General features: G+C 43.9%; 2 protein-coding genes across 4 annotated transcripts; both read right to left on the bottom strand.

Moving 5' to 3' along the window:
* Positions 1-15: 15 nt before the first annotated feature.
* Positions 16-4,462, bottom strand: dnase2 (deoxyribonuclease II, lysosomal). 3 transcript variants are annotated; one of them, XM_060064491.1, is made up of 7 exons: positions 4,276-4,462; positions 3,799-3,896; positions 3,104-3,275; positions 2,535-2,628; positions 2,152-2,316; positions 1,656-1,874; positions 16-782 (listed from the first exon to the last, which is right to left on the bottom strand). In XM_060064491.1, the coding sequence occupies exons 2-7, from the start codon at positions 3,894-3,896 to the stop codon at positions 376-378; spliced, it is 1,155 nt and encodes a 384-aa protein (XP_059920474.1). In that variant the 5' UTR covers positions 4,276-4,462; the 3' UTR covers positions 16-375. The 3 variants fall into 3 exon arrangements, with proteins under 3 accessions (XP_059920474.1, XP_059920472.1, XP_059920473.1); XM_060064489.1 differs by having other exon boundaries at positions 4,161-4,325; XM_060064490.1 differs by having other exon boundaries at positions 2,535-2,622; positions 4,161-4,325.
* A 6,351-nt stretch (positions 4,463-10,813) lies between these two features.
* LOC132467297 (G-protein-signaling modulator 1) lies at positions 10,814-17,528 on the bottom strand. The gene is made up of 5 exons (XM_060064492.1): positions 17,029-17,528; positions 16,157-16,644; positions 15,370-15,535; positions 13,834-14,075; positions 10,814-11,823 (listed from the first exon to the last, which is right to left on the bottom strand). Exons 2-5 carry the CDS (start codon positions 16,622-16,624, stop codon positions 11,680-11,682), a joined length of 1,020 nt encoding a protein of 339 aa, XP_059920475.1. The 5' UTR covers positions 16,625-16,644; positions 17,029-17,528; the 3' UTR covers positions 10,814-11,679.
* Between the last annotated feature and the right edge of the window lie 564 nt (positions 17,529-18,092).

Below are 18,092 nucleotides of genomic sequence, written 5' to 3'. Positions count from 1 at the left end.
TTAGAAACAAAAACATCCTCTTACTAAACATATTTATTCTGATTCAATCATCACAGAAAATATGTAAAAAAAGACAGACATCAACATTGGATAAAAAGACAACCCCTGAACAAGCCACAAAATACATCTCCAGTGTAGGCCTACAATACATGATTTTGACTTTCAACAAACATTAGCTTCTTAGACTTAGTAATTCCGTGATCAGTGTCTTTAGCAGCTAATACAGTCTGAATCATAATAATAAAAAAATAAAAATAAATGATTTTTCCTTTAGATTTGATGGTTCATACAAAAGCATAAATCAATCACCTGAATGGCAAATGAGATTTTGAACTCTTCACAGCTGTTTAAAGCCTGAACAGTCATTACTTTAGCTTAGCCGTTAACGTCCGCTGCATCACACATCGTACCGTTGCTACAATCCATGCAAGACAGGGCGGAGCTGCGATAGGCCTTCCAAACCACAGGGTTCTGCTGGCACACGGTACCCCCGCCACGCTTCTCCTCCGCCTGGATCCTGTTGATGTCCCCCACACACACCCAACCCCCAACGCCCCGAGACCCAGACCCGCTCCCAGACCCAGGCGCCTGGGTACTCACAGCCCACTTGGAGTGGTCTGCGGAGGCGTTGATGTTGGCTGTGTGGCCCGGGTTCACGACCGAGACGTCAAGGACCTTCCAGGGCCCTGTGCAGCTGGAGGGGAGGTGACCCTTGGCGCACACCCAGAACCGGACCAACAGGTGAGACTGCAGGGTAGGGGCCACCCAGGATGAGTACAGGTCTGGTCGCAGCAGCCACATTAGACAGAAAGCAGCAGAGAGTTTAAATGAAGGCCATGTGAGGTCACCCGAGCTTGTTTGCAGCATTTATAGTATTTTCTGTTTTATAACAACACATGCATCTAAAAAGGTAGAATATGTAATACAGTCACATATTTTAAAACCATGGTAACCATGCTTTTAAAATGGGAACTGCAGTCCAAATTAACAATATTGGAGGGTTGTGTCCGCCTGGGGGAGACGGCACAAGGGTACAAGACGAGCCGAGGGCAACGTTACAATTCGAGACAAGCGCAATTATTCTATTTCGTCAGTGATCAGCGACGACGAGTCGTACACGATGATCAGCTTATAAAAATCTTTGGAATTTATTCTTTGTTTGCAAATTATAAAGCCGCCATGTGGAATCCCTATTGCAATCCTTCTGTGCTCCAGGCTGTCCCAATCTTTCCATTGCAACTGCTCTGGTAGTTGCTCTAAACTCTGCTGATATTTCCCGTCAATTTTATGGTTTAGAAGTAGCACCGTACACTTGTTACATATTGTACTTTTAACATATGACGTTTACATTTTAGTTTTATGATCCATCAAGAACTTCTACTATGAAGTTATTTTAGCAGATGTTTCTATCCAAAGCGACAGTAAATTTTATAGAGACATGTCATTAATGAGCAAGTAGAGGTGAGGGCATCTTGTATTATTATGTATGAAACATTTTCCAGTGGAGGTAAAAAATGACGGAGGTGAACAACAGATGACAAATCGCCATCTGAACAGCGACGAGGGTCGTGAAGACATCATCTTTGGTTCACGCAGAGAGAATATACGTAAGGTTTTAAACACTAGACTCTCCTGGCTGTAAACCTGTGTCTTACCATTATTAAAAGCAGATCCTTTTGCAAAATTGAGAAAGTCGGTCCCATCGAGGGAGGTGAGAATCACGCTGCGATTGGTCATCGGCTTGACTTGTGGGAAGACCTGAAGCGCCGGCATGCTTTGCTTGCAAAGAGTGAGTAAGGCGGGGACCGCGGTGGCGAGGGATGGGGGGACGTCACAATCGTACACTGTCGGCTGGTTGATCAGTAGCTGCTCTCCTGAAACACAGAGGAGCTATCGTCACACTCACATCTACCAGCTGCTAGCTACCATCCCCTTCCCCAATGTCTGCTGCCAATAATTATTAAAAAAAAAATCAATAAATAAGGATGATTCATCGCATAACAATGAAATTACTACACAGTTAAACGCAAAACAGAAAATGTACTTGTTAGCATGTCAGTTTATTTCAAAATATGTGTCAACATCGAAGCGTTGCTATGTTTCGTACCGCCCTCATTTCTCATCCTAACATCAGAATGGGTCTACTCTCACCTATGGTCTGGAAGTGCTTCAGTGGGTAGGTGACGCAGAGGAAGCTCTGCCCCTTCTTCATGCCAGTCGCGGGGTAGGAGTACTGGCCATCGGCCCGTGGGGGCGGGAACTTAGGCGTGCTGTGGACCAACCAGAAGCCTTGGGTTTTGTCAAGCAGAACCACGCCTACAAGAAGGATTGAATTTGGTCAACTGGCAGGAAAAAAAGCTTTTCCTAGTTGCTATGACACCGTGGACACAATAAAAAAAAGCTATACATAAATATAGTGCAATAACACTAACACATTTGAATAAAAATAGATGATGTGATGGAACAACATTTTTATCGAGAGTGTGTTGCTATAGAGATATATACTTTTGTGAAGTTGACAGTGTAGTCCTCACCCTTAGTGTGGCCCTTGGTGTTCTCAGAGTTCCTGAGCCCTGGGGTCGGTTTATGGGGCTGGTCGTTATACAGGATGTACGCCACTTCCTGGTTCTGACCAAATATGGACACAAACATGGACAACATAAACCGTGACTTCATGTTTTTAAGATGAGATAGGAAGATGAGATGAGATAAGGTGTAGTTTATAATCCCATAAGGGAAAATTGGGTGAGCAGCAGAGAGTACAGGACAGGAATAGACTTTTTAGGAATGGGAACTGCAAAATCGAATATACTACGTTTTTTTTCTTAGTCTTGAGAACAAACATATAACACACACACACACACACACACACACACACACACACACACACACACACACACACACACACACACACACACACACACACACACACACACACACACACACACACACACACACACAAACAAACAAATACAAGAGCACCGAGAAAAACACAAAGCTTGGTGCATTCAGACTGATTCAACCTCCCTAACAAAAGCTCAGCCCAATCTCAGGCATGCATCCCCTACAGACAGAAGGAGGGCATGGATGGAGAGAGCCAGACCTTGTGGCCGCCGTACAGCTGTCCAACGGTCCTCCCCGGGGCCCCTGCAGAGCTGTTGGCATTGAACTTGCCCTCCGTCCACCCCTCGCTCCCCTTCTCCAGCAGCAGGTACCTCAGCCCTCTAGCAGGGTCCTTACTGCCCTTCTGATTAGGCAGCTTGTAGAGGTAGTACCTGGTGGAGAGAGAGGGAGAGCGAGGTAGTTCTGTGATTAACATTTTTTAAATAAAATGTGATTTTGTGGAAGACAAAGTTGAAGACAAGAATAGCATGGAAATAACCTTCATTATACGGAGGGAGAGAGCAAGGGAGAGGAAGAGAGAAAGAGAAGTTAGTAATGTCCCTCATGATTAGCATTTCCTACTTCTCTTCCTCATGTTTCTTTTTGTTAATACATTTATTGCTATACTGAATGTTTTCTTGTTCTCTTGTAAACAATATTTGAATAGCTTTTTTTAATGTTTGCTTTGGCAAAGCAAGAAGTCTTTTTTTAAAATCCCAATAAAATAATTTGAATTCAATAGAGAGAGAGTGAGGGTGAGAGAGACTTAGAGAGAGAGAGAGAGAGAGAGAGAGAGAAAGCATTTGTGTGTCTATGTTGTCGTGGTTGAAACAGAATTCCAAATAAATAGCTTTTTTTATTTCATAATTTATTTTTTTAAATAATGAATGACGTTAAATAATTACTTATGCTCACCAATCGACCGCTTCCCCGTTATCGTTGTAGCAAGTGATAGGGGATGTGTCTCCCTCTGCTGGTTGATGCAGGATTAGCAGGGCAATGAACAGAAACATCTAGGATTAAAAAGATCATAGGCACACAGTAGTCAGCTTTGGACAGCATAAACGCGAAACAACAATTCACCCTGCATTACAAGTTTATTTATGATTGGGATTAGGGTCGCATTTAAAAAGATTGATCACATGAAATAGCACCATACATAATTCAGTCTAGGGTTTCATTTAGACATCATTGCGGAATCCTTTTGCCATTCGGTTAACATGTTGTTAAAGTAGATTAAATCGATAGCATAGAGATGAATAATAAATAGCACAAACCTTCGACACGAGGAAATAAGTCTTGTCTATATTCAATGAGTTTAATGAATTGAGTTCGTTCCTCATTCCGAAAAATTGTTGTTTCGGAGGACTTTTATTTAGTTTGCATACGCACCGTGGGTCGTGACGTCAGGCAGTGGGACCAATCAGCGGTCTCCTAAACAATGAAACAATGCATGCAGAGCCTTATTTGAGGGTGGAACCTTGTCGCCTTCAAAACGGTCGGCGTTTCCGGAAGGTTCAGACCTTGAGCTCGGAGGAAAGTGCCGCTGTTGGGTCGGAGTTTGGAGTTTTCGAATCGTTTTCGCTCGGAGATCACGTCACAACAATGGCTGCCCATTTCATTGATAGACTAAATTAAACTTGTAGTAGTGGTGCCGAGATGATGCCTCATGAAACGTCAAAGCCTCTCAGCCAGATGAACCACCAAAGTGGTTCGTGCTCGAAGCTTCAAATGAGTACGCTAGGAACATCTAGTGGTGAATGAAATTATGACAACCCAACCCAAAATGTGATTTTTGCTTCGTGTGTCGATACAACATTAAATCATTTGAGAATTGAAGTCATTTCAGTGATACATGTGTGTGAGTGTGCCATTCATAAATGTATCCAGAGCTCATGCTAGAAAATAAATCATTTGGCAAAAGAGAATGTCTTATCAGCTACAGTACTACATTTAGCAGACGCTTTTATCCGAAGCGTATTACATTGGTTAATACACACATTGACACACCGACGGCAGAGTCGGTGGACATGGGTTATTGAATTTTTTTCAGCAGCATAATATAACTGATTTTGTAAAAGGGGAAATGTGGTTGAGATGTGGGGGACAGTGTTTTGTGTAACTTTGGAGGGGGGGGGGGGGGGGGGGGGGCGGTAATTATTTTATTCAGAAACAGGATTTGGCTAATGATATTTATTCAGAAAGAGGATTTGCTCCAGCGACCGAGGATGCAGGGGTACACAAAAATTCCAATGGCAACATGTAGAGGTGTGGAAATAACAGTTGGTGCGTTTCCCAGTATTGGAGTGGATCATCATTTCTTTTGATGTGCGGTTCTCTTGGACCTCTACAATGGCATCAGCTGTGGTACTATTACTTTGTTTGCTCAACTGCTGCACAGTTGCGTCCAAATGGCGCCACAGTTGACCTAGGGAAAATAGACAGAAAATGTATTAAATATCATAACAAAATAAACACAACTAAATCTAATTTTCTCTATGAATTTACCAGAGGAGGTTGAAGGGACTTCATCGATCGCTGCTGATGGAAGTGGAGATGATTTTACCGGTATTTCACTTATTATTTGACTACACTCAGTGGTGAGCCTTTTCACAGCTTCGTCAGCCTTGGATGGAGTGAGGAAGCCGAGAGTTTTGAATCGTGGGTCCAGGAGAGTAGGGAGGGTCAGGATACTGGTCATTTGGAAGCGGCTAAGGGGTTCCATTAACTTTGGTTGTATTGATTTGGTGAGATGTTGGGCCATGTCAGTGTGGATGGATCCACGCTGTTCACCGAGGGTTAGTGAGACCATTTTCAATAGTGGAAGAATCTTCGAGGCTGACACCCTCTTTTCCTCAGACAATTCAATTGTTGCCTCATTAAATGGGCCAAGCACACCGAGGCACTCCTTAATTACGGTAAACTCCATTGGAGTAAACATGGTGACTTCATAAGGGAGAGAAGCCATAGCTGCACTTACAGCTTCTCTCTCTGAGTGCAGCCTCTCCAACATGATATAGGTGCTGTTCCACCATGTCTCCACCTCCTTCAGCAGCTTACACTGTGGTCTTCCCATGCATTGCTGCATCTGGGCTAGACTTTTCTTTACACAGAAAAGAACATATAAAATATTAGTTGGACAGTGCTACAACAGTCACAACAGGATAATGATATAGTAAAGAGAAGGGATGGTCAAAACAAAGAATATGCAGCACAAGCCATAATACCTTAGCAGTGGTACTAGACCGAAAGAGTGTTACAATTCAAGAGTTCATACAATTCACAAGTCACCTTGTGCCTGATGCCCCACTCCTCCATAATGGCACCCTTGGCTTCAGCCAGGTTATGGGCTGTATGGCTCTGTGGGAAATGCTGAACCCCAAGCAGTGTGTTATTCAGCACACCATCTGCAATAAAGTGGCCTACCTTGACTGCAAGGTAGGCCTCCATATTCATGGATGTCCACATATCTGAAGTTAGGCTGACTGCAGTAGCCTCACTACAAGGGCCTTGGCCTCCCTTTTGCCTTGGTGGTAGCGTTCCTCCACCATGGCCTTTAAAGCCTGAGAAATCAAGAACACTTTTTAGCATGACTTTTAAAGAGATATATAATGTAGGTTAATGAATGATAACATAATAATATATACCTGTCTGGTGGGCAGAACATATGAAGGGTCAAGTAATTGTACCAGCCCCCTGAATCCCTGGTCGTTGACCACAGTAAAGGCTGGCAATCCTTCACCACCATGTCCACCAAGGCCTCGTCCAGTTCCTTTTTCCTGGAAGCTGGGCAAAAGAGACAAAACAAGTGAACAAGCAGTAACCTAATGGTATAGCCATCTTATAATGCATCATCCATTAAAAAAAAGCGACCACCCTAAAGCACCTGTGCAAGTCCCAGCAGGTGCTGTGGGTGTCTCCTCTTTCTCATGAAGGGCACGGTAATGCCTCAACATGGAAGATGTATTATTATTGTAACCAAAAAGCTTGTTGCCGATTAGGCATTTCACCTATACAAACAAAAACAACCAATACAAAAGACAACATTAAAAAACATTATGCTACTACTTGCCAAACCATGCTTTAAAATGAATAGCAGTATCTATGAATAGGCAAACCTTATTTGGAGCAACTAGATCAAAATGCTCCCAAACAGGGGAAAACCTTCTCTTTTTGGCAAACTCCATGATGAATGATGAACGTGATATTTCGATTGATACTACAGAAAATACATACTACAATCACAGACTAGTGGTATATTGAATATACCACAAGGTTGTGATCGTATACAGGACATCTTTATAGTCGAAATCTCCCGCCAATACTGAACCCATATTTCGAAGCAGTAGCCCGAGGCGAAGCCTCGAACGTCACACGCTACATCATTTCGCCAACGTGAATCCTACTCGAAGCGGAGCTTCACTGGGGGAAGAGCCGACGTACTCGACACACGCCCCGATGCCTCGACGCAAACCGTAACATCACTAACTTGCAGCAAGCACGAAGAGGCGAACTTAACACCATTCTAACATTTGCATAACGAGGCATTATAGCTTACAATTATAAACATCATCCGATTAATTCTCGCTCATGTTCAACCATCGCAAGCAGTTCTAATAACTGATTCATCGGATTCATCAAAGAGGTTCCTGCAGGCATCCATACTTGTTGTGGTTATGAAAAACTCCAGAAGGATCTGTTTTTCCGGTTTTATGTCATACGAACTTCTAAGGGGCGTTTCCTGAACACTTATTTCCTAAAAGGTCCATGCTTATGGTGTGTTCCTCAATCCTCGGACGCAAGACTTCTGAGTCGAAAGTCGAATATCTCCAGCCTTCTTGCGGCATTTCTTGAAGGCACGCCCCCTTTTTGTCTGCATCTTTCGGAAATCTGAGAGTAGACCGAGCAGTGATGAAGCTCTCAACAAAATGGGTGCGCTCGTGAAGAGATTTTTTTTGTATTTGTACCACGTTGGTCATTTTAATACATTGCTGCTTAATTCCGGTCACCAATTTATAAATTGCATGGTATTGCTGTGCGTGCAATACAATGTAAAGTTGTGGTTGTTTTCGGGCTAGTTTGCTAAAGAGGCTAAAGGCTCGATTCCACCGGAGGCGTACGCACCGCGGCACGGCTGCGCCGCGGTCACCGCTGCTGATCGCTTCCACTCTAATCAATAATGAGACCATTTCCACCGGGCGCGCCGCGGAACGTTTCAGCAGAGTCCCAGGAGCGGCGTGCTGCGGCGCGGCGCTATCTTTCCGTCGCACTTCTATTTTTGCCGTGAAGTGAAAATTAAAAGCCATAGAGCATCCGGTCAATTTTCAAAATAAAACACAATACTCGGCAACATGGACGACGAGAGACTCATTGTCGAAGTTCAGCAACATGGAGTCATTTAAGTACCAAATCATCCTTTTTATAAGGAAAATGTCAGAAAGGACAAAGGGTGGCATTTAATTGCAATAGTTTTGGGAGTGGAAGGTGAGTACATTAGGTTTAGGATTATCGCGTGATCTCGCGTGAATACGGCTGGCTCGCAAGGCAGCGCTACGCTGCCGTTATGCGCCCGGTAGGAATGGGCGCAGGGCAGAGGACGCAGCCGTTCCGCGGCGCGTACGCCTCCGGTGGAATCCCGGTGTAATGTAGCTAACAATAAACAACGACTAGCCAATTTCATGACACAATCACAAAGAACAGGAACGCTATAGAGTGGCGAAGTCACGCCCCTTCCGGTAGGGCTCATGGGACCTATGAGATCGAAAAATATGAATGGGTGTCAATGGAGAGAAAATAATTATTTTCTGGTCCCGGTCTTTATATGCCCTGGATTACACATATGTTGTTTGTGGATTTAAAGGATAATCTTTCATGCAAAGAGCTCGACCGTTTATTGTGCAATTGTTCAGATAAAGGCTGTAGAGAAAACACAACGAGAAAGACTACACGGCTCGTATGTGACGTCACGCTCCCTGCGACTGGCGTGGAGAAGACCGACAATCTTCCCATCGGCATAACTGAAACTCTGCACGTGCCCCGATTTATAATGGTTTTCACCTCTTTCGATGCTTTTATCCTCCCCTTGGAAAAAGCGGTGAAGTGGGGCAGAGAGATCGCCATCTCTGTGCCGAGTTCCAAGGGCGGGTGTGGTGACGTATATCATATGCGTCGAGAGCAGCGAAGAGCTGTAGTTCACAAAGCGGCCTCACATAAAACCTAAAATTATCAAACTTCTTCACGAACATTTTTAGTTTTCTTTGCATGAAAAATTATCATTTTAATCCACAAACAACACATGTGTAATCCAGGGCATATAAAGACTGGGACCAGAAAATAATTATTTTCTCTCCATTGACACCCATTCATATTTTTCGATCTCATAGGTCCCATGAGCCCTACCGGAAGAGGCGTGACTTCGCCACTCTATAAATGCTCCAAGACCGGAAGTGACGTACATGGGAATGGAAAATAATGGAAAAATGGATGCAACTCGGAGGGCTGTCGTCCGAGGATTGAGGAACACACCATTATTTCTGAAGAAGGGAAGGTTTACGTAAAGACACGTAAGAGCTTCCGAACCTCCTAGCTGTTTTGAAGGCGGCACAAGAGCAACTGGAGGTCTAGGCTATGGTCTGTTCCTATAGATAGTATATAAAATTGATGCAGAATCCGGGCAGACCTCAGTTATTCCAACTGCATCCGATTCTCTTGGCTTATGAGCGTTGCCATCTTGTCATACATTGACTCCACCTCATTTCCTCTAACCAAAAAAGGGCATTGATGTGACGTCGGGGGGGAGGGAGATACGCCCATCTAGGTGTCGTACACCGAATTAGCTCGAAGCTCATGTTTTTAAACGATCGGTTGGTAACAGTTGACCGCAGAGCAAGGCATCTTGGCAGGGCCGTAGCACCAAATTCTGGGCCCTGTATACAAGAGGTACTGATGGGGCCCCCCCGAATTCCCCCAACCAACCCCCTTGTGCAGAATTGTTGACGGCTGCATTACGTAGCCTAGTTGCTATACCTGCGCTGGCGTTAAATAGACCATTATTTCGTCTTAATTGCATTGCTCTACTGTCAACTGTACTGTTCTCTACACTTGGTAGAAGCCAAGGTGATTGACAACTTATTGAAAAGTAAGGTGCGTCCCGCCCCAACCTCTGGGGTACATGCAGTCGCTTCACGAAAGACGTTTGACACAATGGTCTTCTGATCCGTTGCCTTTAATTTCTGCTTTTTGCTATTTGTTTAAAATCTTAACATTGGAAGGGTAAAAAATAACGAATCAGCCATTTTAACCTTTGTGTTTGGTGTGTGTGTGTGTGTGTGTGTGGGGGGGGTGTTTGATGTAGAAGAAATAGGCTATGTAGACATTACTTCCTCAAATCGAGATGACATTTCCTCATGTCGCTAGCGTCAAATGTCAAATGTTTCCATAAGTAGCTATTGATTTCAGCATGGCCTGCCTAAGTATTATTGGCATCTACATGATCTTTTGATAGTGTTATTGTTCAAATGTTAAGTGGGTGATAAGGGCACAACAAGGTTGCTTGGGTGGAGAGAAATCGTAAGGACACACTTGAACCAAACTAATAAAGTGAAAGACGGCATCCATGTTCCGTCCACTTCTTGAAACTGAAAACTAAAACCCTGTCTTCGCTTCTTCTGAAATACCTCAGTTAAATTGGATTTGGGTGTAAAACTTTATCATAAATGCTGTTGAGAATGTAGACATTATCGATGCTGAAAGTATGCACACACATTTCTTTAGTTATTCAAAAGCCATTGACTAAATATGAGGCATTTCTTTGATCTCAGTTACTACAAAGAAATGTATTATGAGGGTCGTCAAATTCAATTTATCTTAACCTACATGTTTTGCCACTTCTGACATGTTTTAGAAAATAAGACCACTATAATCTATCATATTCAAAGCTTTTCCACATCCATCATAATTTATTTATTATCTAGTAACTAATTCGGACATTCCATTAATGTCAAGTACAGTCACTTGTGCCAATATACTCTTTCTGGCCACCATGACACGGAAAAAGACCATTCTGTCTCATGTACAAAACCGCAAGAGAAAATCCCCAATCAGAGAAAACCCCAAACCCACATTTATAGAAAGCATGACCACACCAGATCAAGATAATATTCTGGATCACATTTGCTGCTCGGTTATCAAAATCCCAACCCAAATAGGTGCTAGATTTGATCCCCAATGTCCGCAGCCAACCTGTAAGCATCCATGAACAAATGCCCCCAGAAACCTTCGCCCTGCCCGTTAACATACACCTGAATTCACTTTGGATTCAGTCACTTTGGATAAAATTATCAGCTCAATTATTAGAAAGTACTAAGAGTTGTAATAAAAACAAACATAATTACTCATTTGAAGGGCATTCCAAGGGAAAGGTTTCAATATGCCTTCAACAAGATAAGAAATACAGATGAAAAAGCATTTATCAACGAATGGAAAGAACATAGGAAGCAAAGGTCACCCATTTCAAGCTTGTATGCGGGTCATTCAATGGCATGTTGCCATGCTAAGCTAACAGTGCTACCACTGTAGAATGCCAATCAGAGCTCACCTATAATAGCTAACTGGCTATATAGCAAATTAGCTAACTAATAAATCCAAAGGCAGAAGCACAGTCAAGAGGATTGTCGTCTTAACAATTCCTTTAAATGGTCACTTTATAAGATGGCAGCCGGTGGGGAAGCTAGTAGTTGATGGCGGTTGCTTCTGAGTTGGGCAGTAATCTGCGTGGAGATGTTGGACATTGCTGACTCAGGTCAGAAGAAGGAGCTGAGGGAACTCAGTCCTCTGCTCCTCCATGCGTCCTCCCTGGACCTTCAGCAGCAGAGAGAAGAAGTCCTCGTCGTCCATGGGCCCCGGGGCCCGGCTTCGCTGGTCCTCCAGCCGACCCTGGGCCTGCAGGGGGCAACAGTGAGGGTGGGGGGTTGAGACGGATTAATGTTTGATTTATTTATTTAAACTCGAAAATTCATTGAGGGCAAAGCCCTCATTTGCAATGATGTTGAGTGAATACATTGGAACACAAAGTACGAGGGAAATACAAAGGATACATAGATTTAGGAATTTAACAGAAATAACAGGATAAAAAATGTTAAGAGCAGAAAAAGAAAACAAACAGACAATTACAATTAAAATATATAAATGATAAACAAATTTAAATAAAACAATTACATGAATGAGACAGGTGGTCCTTGAGCAATGTCTAAAAAAAGGCTAAATGGAACAAAAGTGTTAATACCTTGATCATGCTGCAGGGTATTCCAGGCTGATGGAACGTAAACACTAAAAGCAGCTCAGTACGGACTTGAGGGATCTTTAATGCCAACCTGCCAGCCCGTGTCCGGTAGGGGCTTGAATACCAGTCAATCAATGATGCGATATAGGCAGGAAGTTTCCCTAATAATGCTTCATAAATAAATAAAAACAAATGCAAATCACGCCTTGCGGATAGAAAAATCCATCCAACTTTTTCATATAGAGTACAATGGTGAGTATTGTAGGTTTCCTCCGTTATGAATTTAAGTGCTGAATGGTAAACTGCCTCCAGGGCTTTGAGAGACGTGGCAGATGCATGTCTATAAACCACATCTCTGTAATCCAGTGCAGAGAGGACAACTGACTCTATAATCCCTTTCCTACAGAAAATTGGGAAATTACATCTGTTCCTAAATAAAAAAGCCTATCTTCTGTCTTTATCTGGCCACCGAGTTATCAATGTGTAAATAAAAAGCAAGCTTTTCATCAAGCCAAATCCCTATATACTTGTATTCCGAGACCCTCTGAATGGTAGACCCCTTTAGAGTGATTATGCACATGTCAGGATGCAAGTTGCTCCTAGCGCTAGAGAACAGCATAAATTGGATTTTCTGAGCATTTATCACAAGTTTAAGATCAGTTAAAATATTTGGAAGGACATAAAACGAAGCCTGAAGCTGTTCCATGGCTATCTTTACAGAGTCAGCAAAACAATGCAGAATAGTGTCATCAGCATAAAGGTGCACCTGGAAATTAGGCAGGGGGACAATGGTATTAATAAAAACTGTGAAAAGAACTGGGCCTAAGACTGAACCCTGTGGCACTCCCTTTGTTATTGATATCGACTCAGACTATTCATTCCAATTTTTACAGATTGGTGCCTACCATCGAACAAGCACCTGGAGTAAATCCCACTGATGACAGTTTGAGCAGGAGCAAGGAATGGTCAAATGTTACGTCAATCATACTTTGTTTACCCTTGTGTTATAACAAGAAGGAACCCAGCTTTCTACCTTTTCAGTTCAGTGCAGTTGGGAGCTCTTTTAAATCAGTGTTTCCCAAGCTCGCAGAGGGAACCAACTCAGAGTCGCCTGTTCATATGGGGTCTTATGCTAAGTTTCCCTGCAACGCGGCATCTATGTGGCTGCCACACTCCAGGTGGAATCCTCAGGCCACACACACACTACACAAGGTAGTGTGTAACCATAAGCAAACTGCTACCACGAGTGCTTTTGCTATGATTGATCTAATGCTTACATGTTATCTGGGACATTGATGTTAGAAACAGCTTTAGTGTCATGAAGTTTAAATGGAAGCTGAGGCTTCCTTAATATGGGGTCATGGGCTAAAAAAATCTAGGATGCACTGCTGGTCTCAAAATATAACGTTGCATTTGGCACGACTTGCTGTCGCGTACTTTAAGTATCCTCAACCTTTGCGTCTGGTGCATGTGCAGACCACTCTCTCCAATATTGGGATTTTAACTGTAGTACCCATTTTATATCAATATATTCTGTAGATGAATGTGGTTGTGTTACCACTGCAATTAACAGTCCAAATGTAATGTAGATAAAGTAGAAAAAGAATACAACGTAAATGTAAGACCACAACATAGAAGGCTACTTCCTGGTTCCTACAATACAAACGTACCTGTGTGTTGAGTATCATGGTGTAGAGGTCCTCCTTTGGAACAGGGGCTGGCGGGGAGGGCTTCCTGTGGATGGAGAGCTGCCTCAAGCTGCCCCTGAAGCTCCGGCCCTTGATCTTACTGATTGGAGGGACCAGTGGGCCCTGCAGCTCGGACCGCTGGTCATCCAGACGACGGGCCTGCGCCACGGCAACCTGCTCAAAGAACTCCTCCTGCTGCAGGGAAGTCACGGAGGAGAAGATCACTGGGAGGAGGAGAAGGAGAGAGCAGGGAGAGATTTAAAATGTGATGCTCAAAGAGGGTTTAAGTGGTTAGGGTGTCTCCTAGCCAAAAGGTTCATGGTTTGATTCCCAACGTTCCCGTAGTCCAATTGTTTACACTTTTAAATAAGATAAGATTACCTTTATTAATACCAGGAACCCTGAGTATAAATATACAGACGGCCCTCACCTAAATATAGTTAAATATTAACTATTTTTCCAAAATAGTAAATGGATTTGGGCCAGTAGCTAGGATATAGCACTTGACATGTTCCGGGATTGAAACCATATCGCTGAAGTCTTGTGGGCACGCCTGAGCAAGATTTCTAACCAGACCTCATCCAAAATAACCTGCATCTAAAATAATTCACTGTGGAACACTTTGGATTCAAGTATCTGCTTACTGTCAGTCGTAGCACAACAATTAACTTGTGTAATCTAAATAACAAACTTAATGAACAACTTAAGACAGAAATAAAGAACTTACAGGAGGGAACCTAATATAATCTACTCAGATAGAGACTGTGTCACTGTCGTGGAAATATCAATCATAACTATAAATATACAATCATATACAAATTATATTAACCTTGTTTATATAATTATTATGCACATTAGAAGGAACTGTATACATTCTCCCTGTACCTTAAGACACATCCCTTCCTCTCTTTTAACTGAGAGAGGTTAAGGTAATTCTGATTTGAGTTCCCACTGGAGCCAGTCAGTCTGGTATTGAGAACAGGCCAATCGACTGACTTCTTTGTTGTGTAAACTTATTTACAGCCATGTCTTACAGACCTGCAGACATGTCCAATATCCACCTATTGTATTACAAATTTACTTGGCCTAAGGTCACTCCCACTCCATACCCACAATGAAAACGTTTTGCTATAAGAATCTTGTTCATCTATTGTCTCGCTGAATGTATCCTTGGTAACTTTGCTGCCAGTACTTTTCCCATGATCATGCTTTAAGATTAAATCCAATATTTCGCTGTCCGACGTGTCCGGGAGAGAAGTTTCTCTTCATCAGTCACTAAGAAAGAGAAAAGTGGTGAGTTTGTCATCTTCGTTGTGGTTACAGTATGTAGTCTCTCCTGTGTCTCTTACAACCTGTCTCGCAAAACCTGCCGCTTCTGGAAACCACAATGACATGACAACAAAAAAAACTTGTCTTATGGTGCTTCTGGAAGCCATCAGTACCATCTCTCTCTCTCTCTCTCTCTCTCTCTCTCTCTCTCTCTCTCTCTCTCTCTCTCTCTCTCTCTCTCTCTCTCACCTCTGTGGGCCGGCTTGGTGGAGCTGGGTACGGACTGGCACCTCCTCCTGGAGACTCCTGGTTTGAGGCGGAAGGAGCAGCGCTGGTCGTTGAGGCGCCGGCCCTCCTGCAGCGTGCACAGCAGCTCGTACAGCGCCTCCGGGAACTCCGGGCTCAGCCGTTGGGCCTGGTGGGGGGGAAGGATAGATACACCTTTATTCACTACAGTCAGTTCAATCACTGTAGGGCTTCAAAACGCAAAGTAAACAAAGGCTTGCTTCTTCTTTTAGTTCTCTCCAACTGAACAGGGACACAAACATATGTATTTGTATTTCTAATTCATAAAATATATAAAGACTTCAGAGAGAGAGAGAGAGAGAGAGAGAGAGAGAGAGAGAGAGAGAGAGAGAGAGAGAGAGAAGTTGAGAGGGAGAAGTTGAGAGGGAGAAGTTGAGAGGGAGAAGTTGAGAGAGAAGTAGAGATAGAGCGTTTTAGAGAGAGAGGTTGAGAGAGAGAGGCTGAGAGAGTGGGCGGTTGGTTGGCAGCAGAGAGGGAGAATAAAAGGGCAGTGTGCAGGACTTCTGGAAGCTGTGGCTAACTGTGTGTGTTCACACACTGTACCCATTCTTCTCAGCTCAGCCCCCTCGTTCTACTTCTGCATACATGCTTTGACATCTGAAAACAAGGTTTCAGTATGACTGTACCGGACGGTTGACATGAGTTATGGTACAAGGTCCGCCGGGAAATGGGGAAGAACATAATTCATGATAGGTTTAGGGGGTTAGATAGTTTGGTAGCACCGACCAACCTGCTTTTGTGCCTCCAGTTTGATCTGCGCCTCTGTGTCTGTCTGCTGTTCGTCCGACTCTGGCTCTTCTGCTTTCTCCTCTCCGTCCGCCTCTGCCGTTGCTGCTGGGTCTCCTTCCTCTTCCGCTCCCTGTCCTCCATCCCCTTGGCTTGGCCCGTCCCCCTGTTTCCCTGGGATATGGTGTCTGATCGTCACCGCAGCCCCCTGGTCCGCTGAAGGAGGTCCCGCCGGCCCATCCTCTGGCTGGGCCGCGGGTCCATGTTCTGACGGCTCTTCTAAACACGCCGGATCTACTCCGTGAACTTCCTTCCCGCTCTGGGACTCTGGGGTCTCCGGAAGTGCTGACTGTCCACTGTCAGCCATGAAGACCTTGATATCCTCCCCGCTGACCGGCTCTTTTTCCCCGACCCCTTCACTCATAACAAGAAGCTCCAAAGCTGGCGCAGTGGTGACCTCTACCCTGGCCATGATTATGTCTGTTGTAGGACCTGACGTACATCACAAGACACAGAGTTGCGAGTTACATCATCATCATAGTATATGAAAGGCGTTTGTTTGATACACACAACTACAACAACAACACACGATACACGATACATTTAACCCAGTCATCGCATGTCTAGTGTGGATTCCAACGGACCGCCGAGGCAGAAACCAGATCGGCAGGTTGTAGCTTGTGGCCTGCTGATGTTTGCTCTATAGTGTGTTACATTTTACGGTCGGTTACGTTACATTTCATGATTCACATCATTCCAGGCTGCTATTAAGCAAACATAGGCCTACTTTCTGCTAATCACAGACGTTGGTATTCAGTAAATAGTAACATTGACAGGCACCCAAAGTTGTGTCAAATGTGAAAGTATTGATCTTACCACTTCTGTATGCGATCACCCTCTGAATAACATCATATAGTGAAGATGAAGTAGGAAAAGTATTGCATTATTGAAAAGTCCCAGTCAAATACATTTCTTTAAAAAAAAACAGAAACAGAGAACAAGTTTAGGCTACATGCCGACCTAACAGGCGCTCGCTTGCTCTCGCTGTCTCTGTCTCTCTCTCTGTCTCTCTCTCTGTCTCTCTCTCTCTCTCTCTCTCTCTCTCTCTCTCTCTCTCTCTCTCTCTCTCTCTCTCTCTCTCTCTCTCTCTCTCTCTCTCTCTCTCTCTCTTTCGCTCTAACGCTCTACCCCTCTCTTTCTTTCTCTCCCCCTCACTGTCTCTTTCTTCCTGTTCCTCTTTCTCTTCACGAACCCCCCTTATTAGAAGTCGATCATGTGTCAGATTCCGGCGATTAAGAAATAGAACCACGAACGAGGTGTCGCTCCATTTGTGTTGTTGCTGCTCGTTCTCCCTTCTGGGGGGGATTTACCATGGTGCGTCAATCCGCAGGGGCGCGAAGTTCTCCTTTTACTGCAGATGAGAACCCGAAACGTGTTGAAACACGCGCGCTGCGAAAAGGCTGTGGTTTGGCACACATCCTGTTGATTTGCAGCAAAAAGAGAAGTTGACACACTCTGGTGAAACAGAATATAATTGGGTCAATCGATCTCGATTGGGTTAGAAAATGTTTTTCCCATTACATACTGAACTGCACTTGATTCTCTCTCTCTCTCTCTCTCTCTCTCTCTCTCTCTCTCTCTCTCTCTCTCTCTCTCTCTCTCTCTCTCTCTCGCACAGTGTCAGTTTAATTTTGATTCAAAGGGACTTAATTGCCATGAGAAACAACATGTTATATTGCCAAGCAATGTATTGATTCAAAGGGACTTAATTGCCATGAGAAACAACATGTTATATTGCCAAAGCAATGTATTGCACGTAGCCTACACACGTATGCACGATCGCTCCCTCGCTCTCTCTCATTATCGCTCTCTCACATACACGCACGCACGCACGCACGCACACACACACACACACACACACACACACACACACACACACA

Source organism: Gadus macrocephalus, chromosome 11 (genome assembly GCF_031168955.1).
Source record: "Gadus macrocephalus chromosome 11, ASM3116895v1".
NCBI classification, from domain to species: domain Eukaryota; kingdom Metazoa; phylum Chordata; class Actinopteri; order Gadiformes; family Gadidae; genus Gadus; species Gadus macrocephalus.
Note: the sequence above shows the minus strand (reverse complement) of the source record. Positions and strands in the feature narration are given on the sequence as shown.

Bases quoted from the DNA above. Each gene is read 5' to 3' on its own strand.
- dnase2 (XM_060064489.1), bottom strand. From the start codon at position 4,226: ATGAGGAACGAACTCAATTCATTAAACTCATTGAATATAGACAAGACT. The intron at 3,897-4,160 runs GTTTGTGCTATT...TTTTAATCCTAG, and splicing joins CTTATTTCCTCGTGTCGAAG to ATGTTTCTGTTCATTGCCCT. The intron at 2,629-3,103 runs GTCTGGCTCTCT...ATATTTGGTCAG, and splicing joins AGCTGTACGGCGGCCACAAG to AACCAGGAAGTGGCGTACAT.
- LOC132467297 (XM_060064492.1), bottom strand. From the start codon at position 16,624: ATGGCCAGGGTAGAGGTCACCACTGCGCCAGCTTTGGAGCTTCTTGTT. The intron at 15,536-16,156 runs GTTGGTCGGTGC...CCCCCCCACCAG, and splicing joins AACTGGAGGCACAAAAGCAG to GCCCAACGGCTGAGCCCGGA. The intron at 14,076-15,369 runs GTGAGAGAGAGA...TCCTCCTCCCAG, and splicing joins CACCAAGCCGGCCCACAGAG to TGATCTTCTCCTCCGTGACT.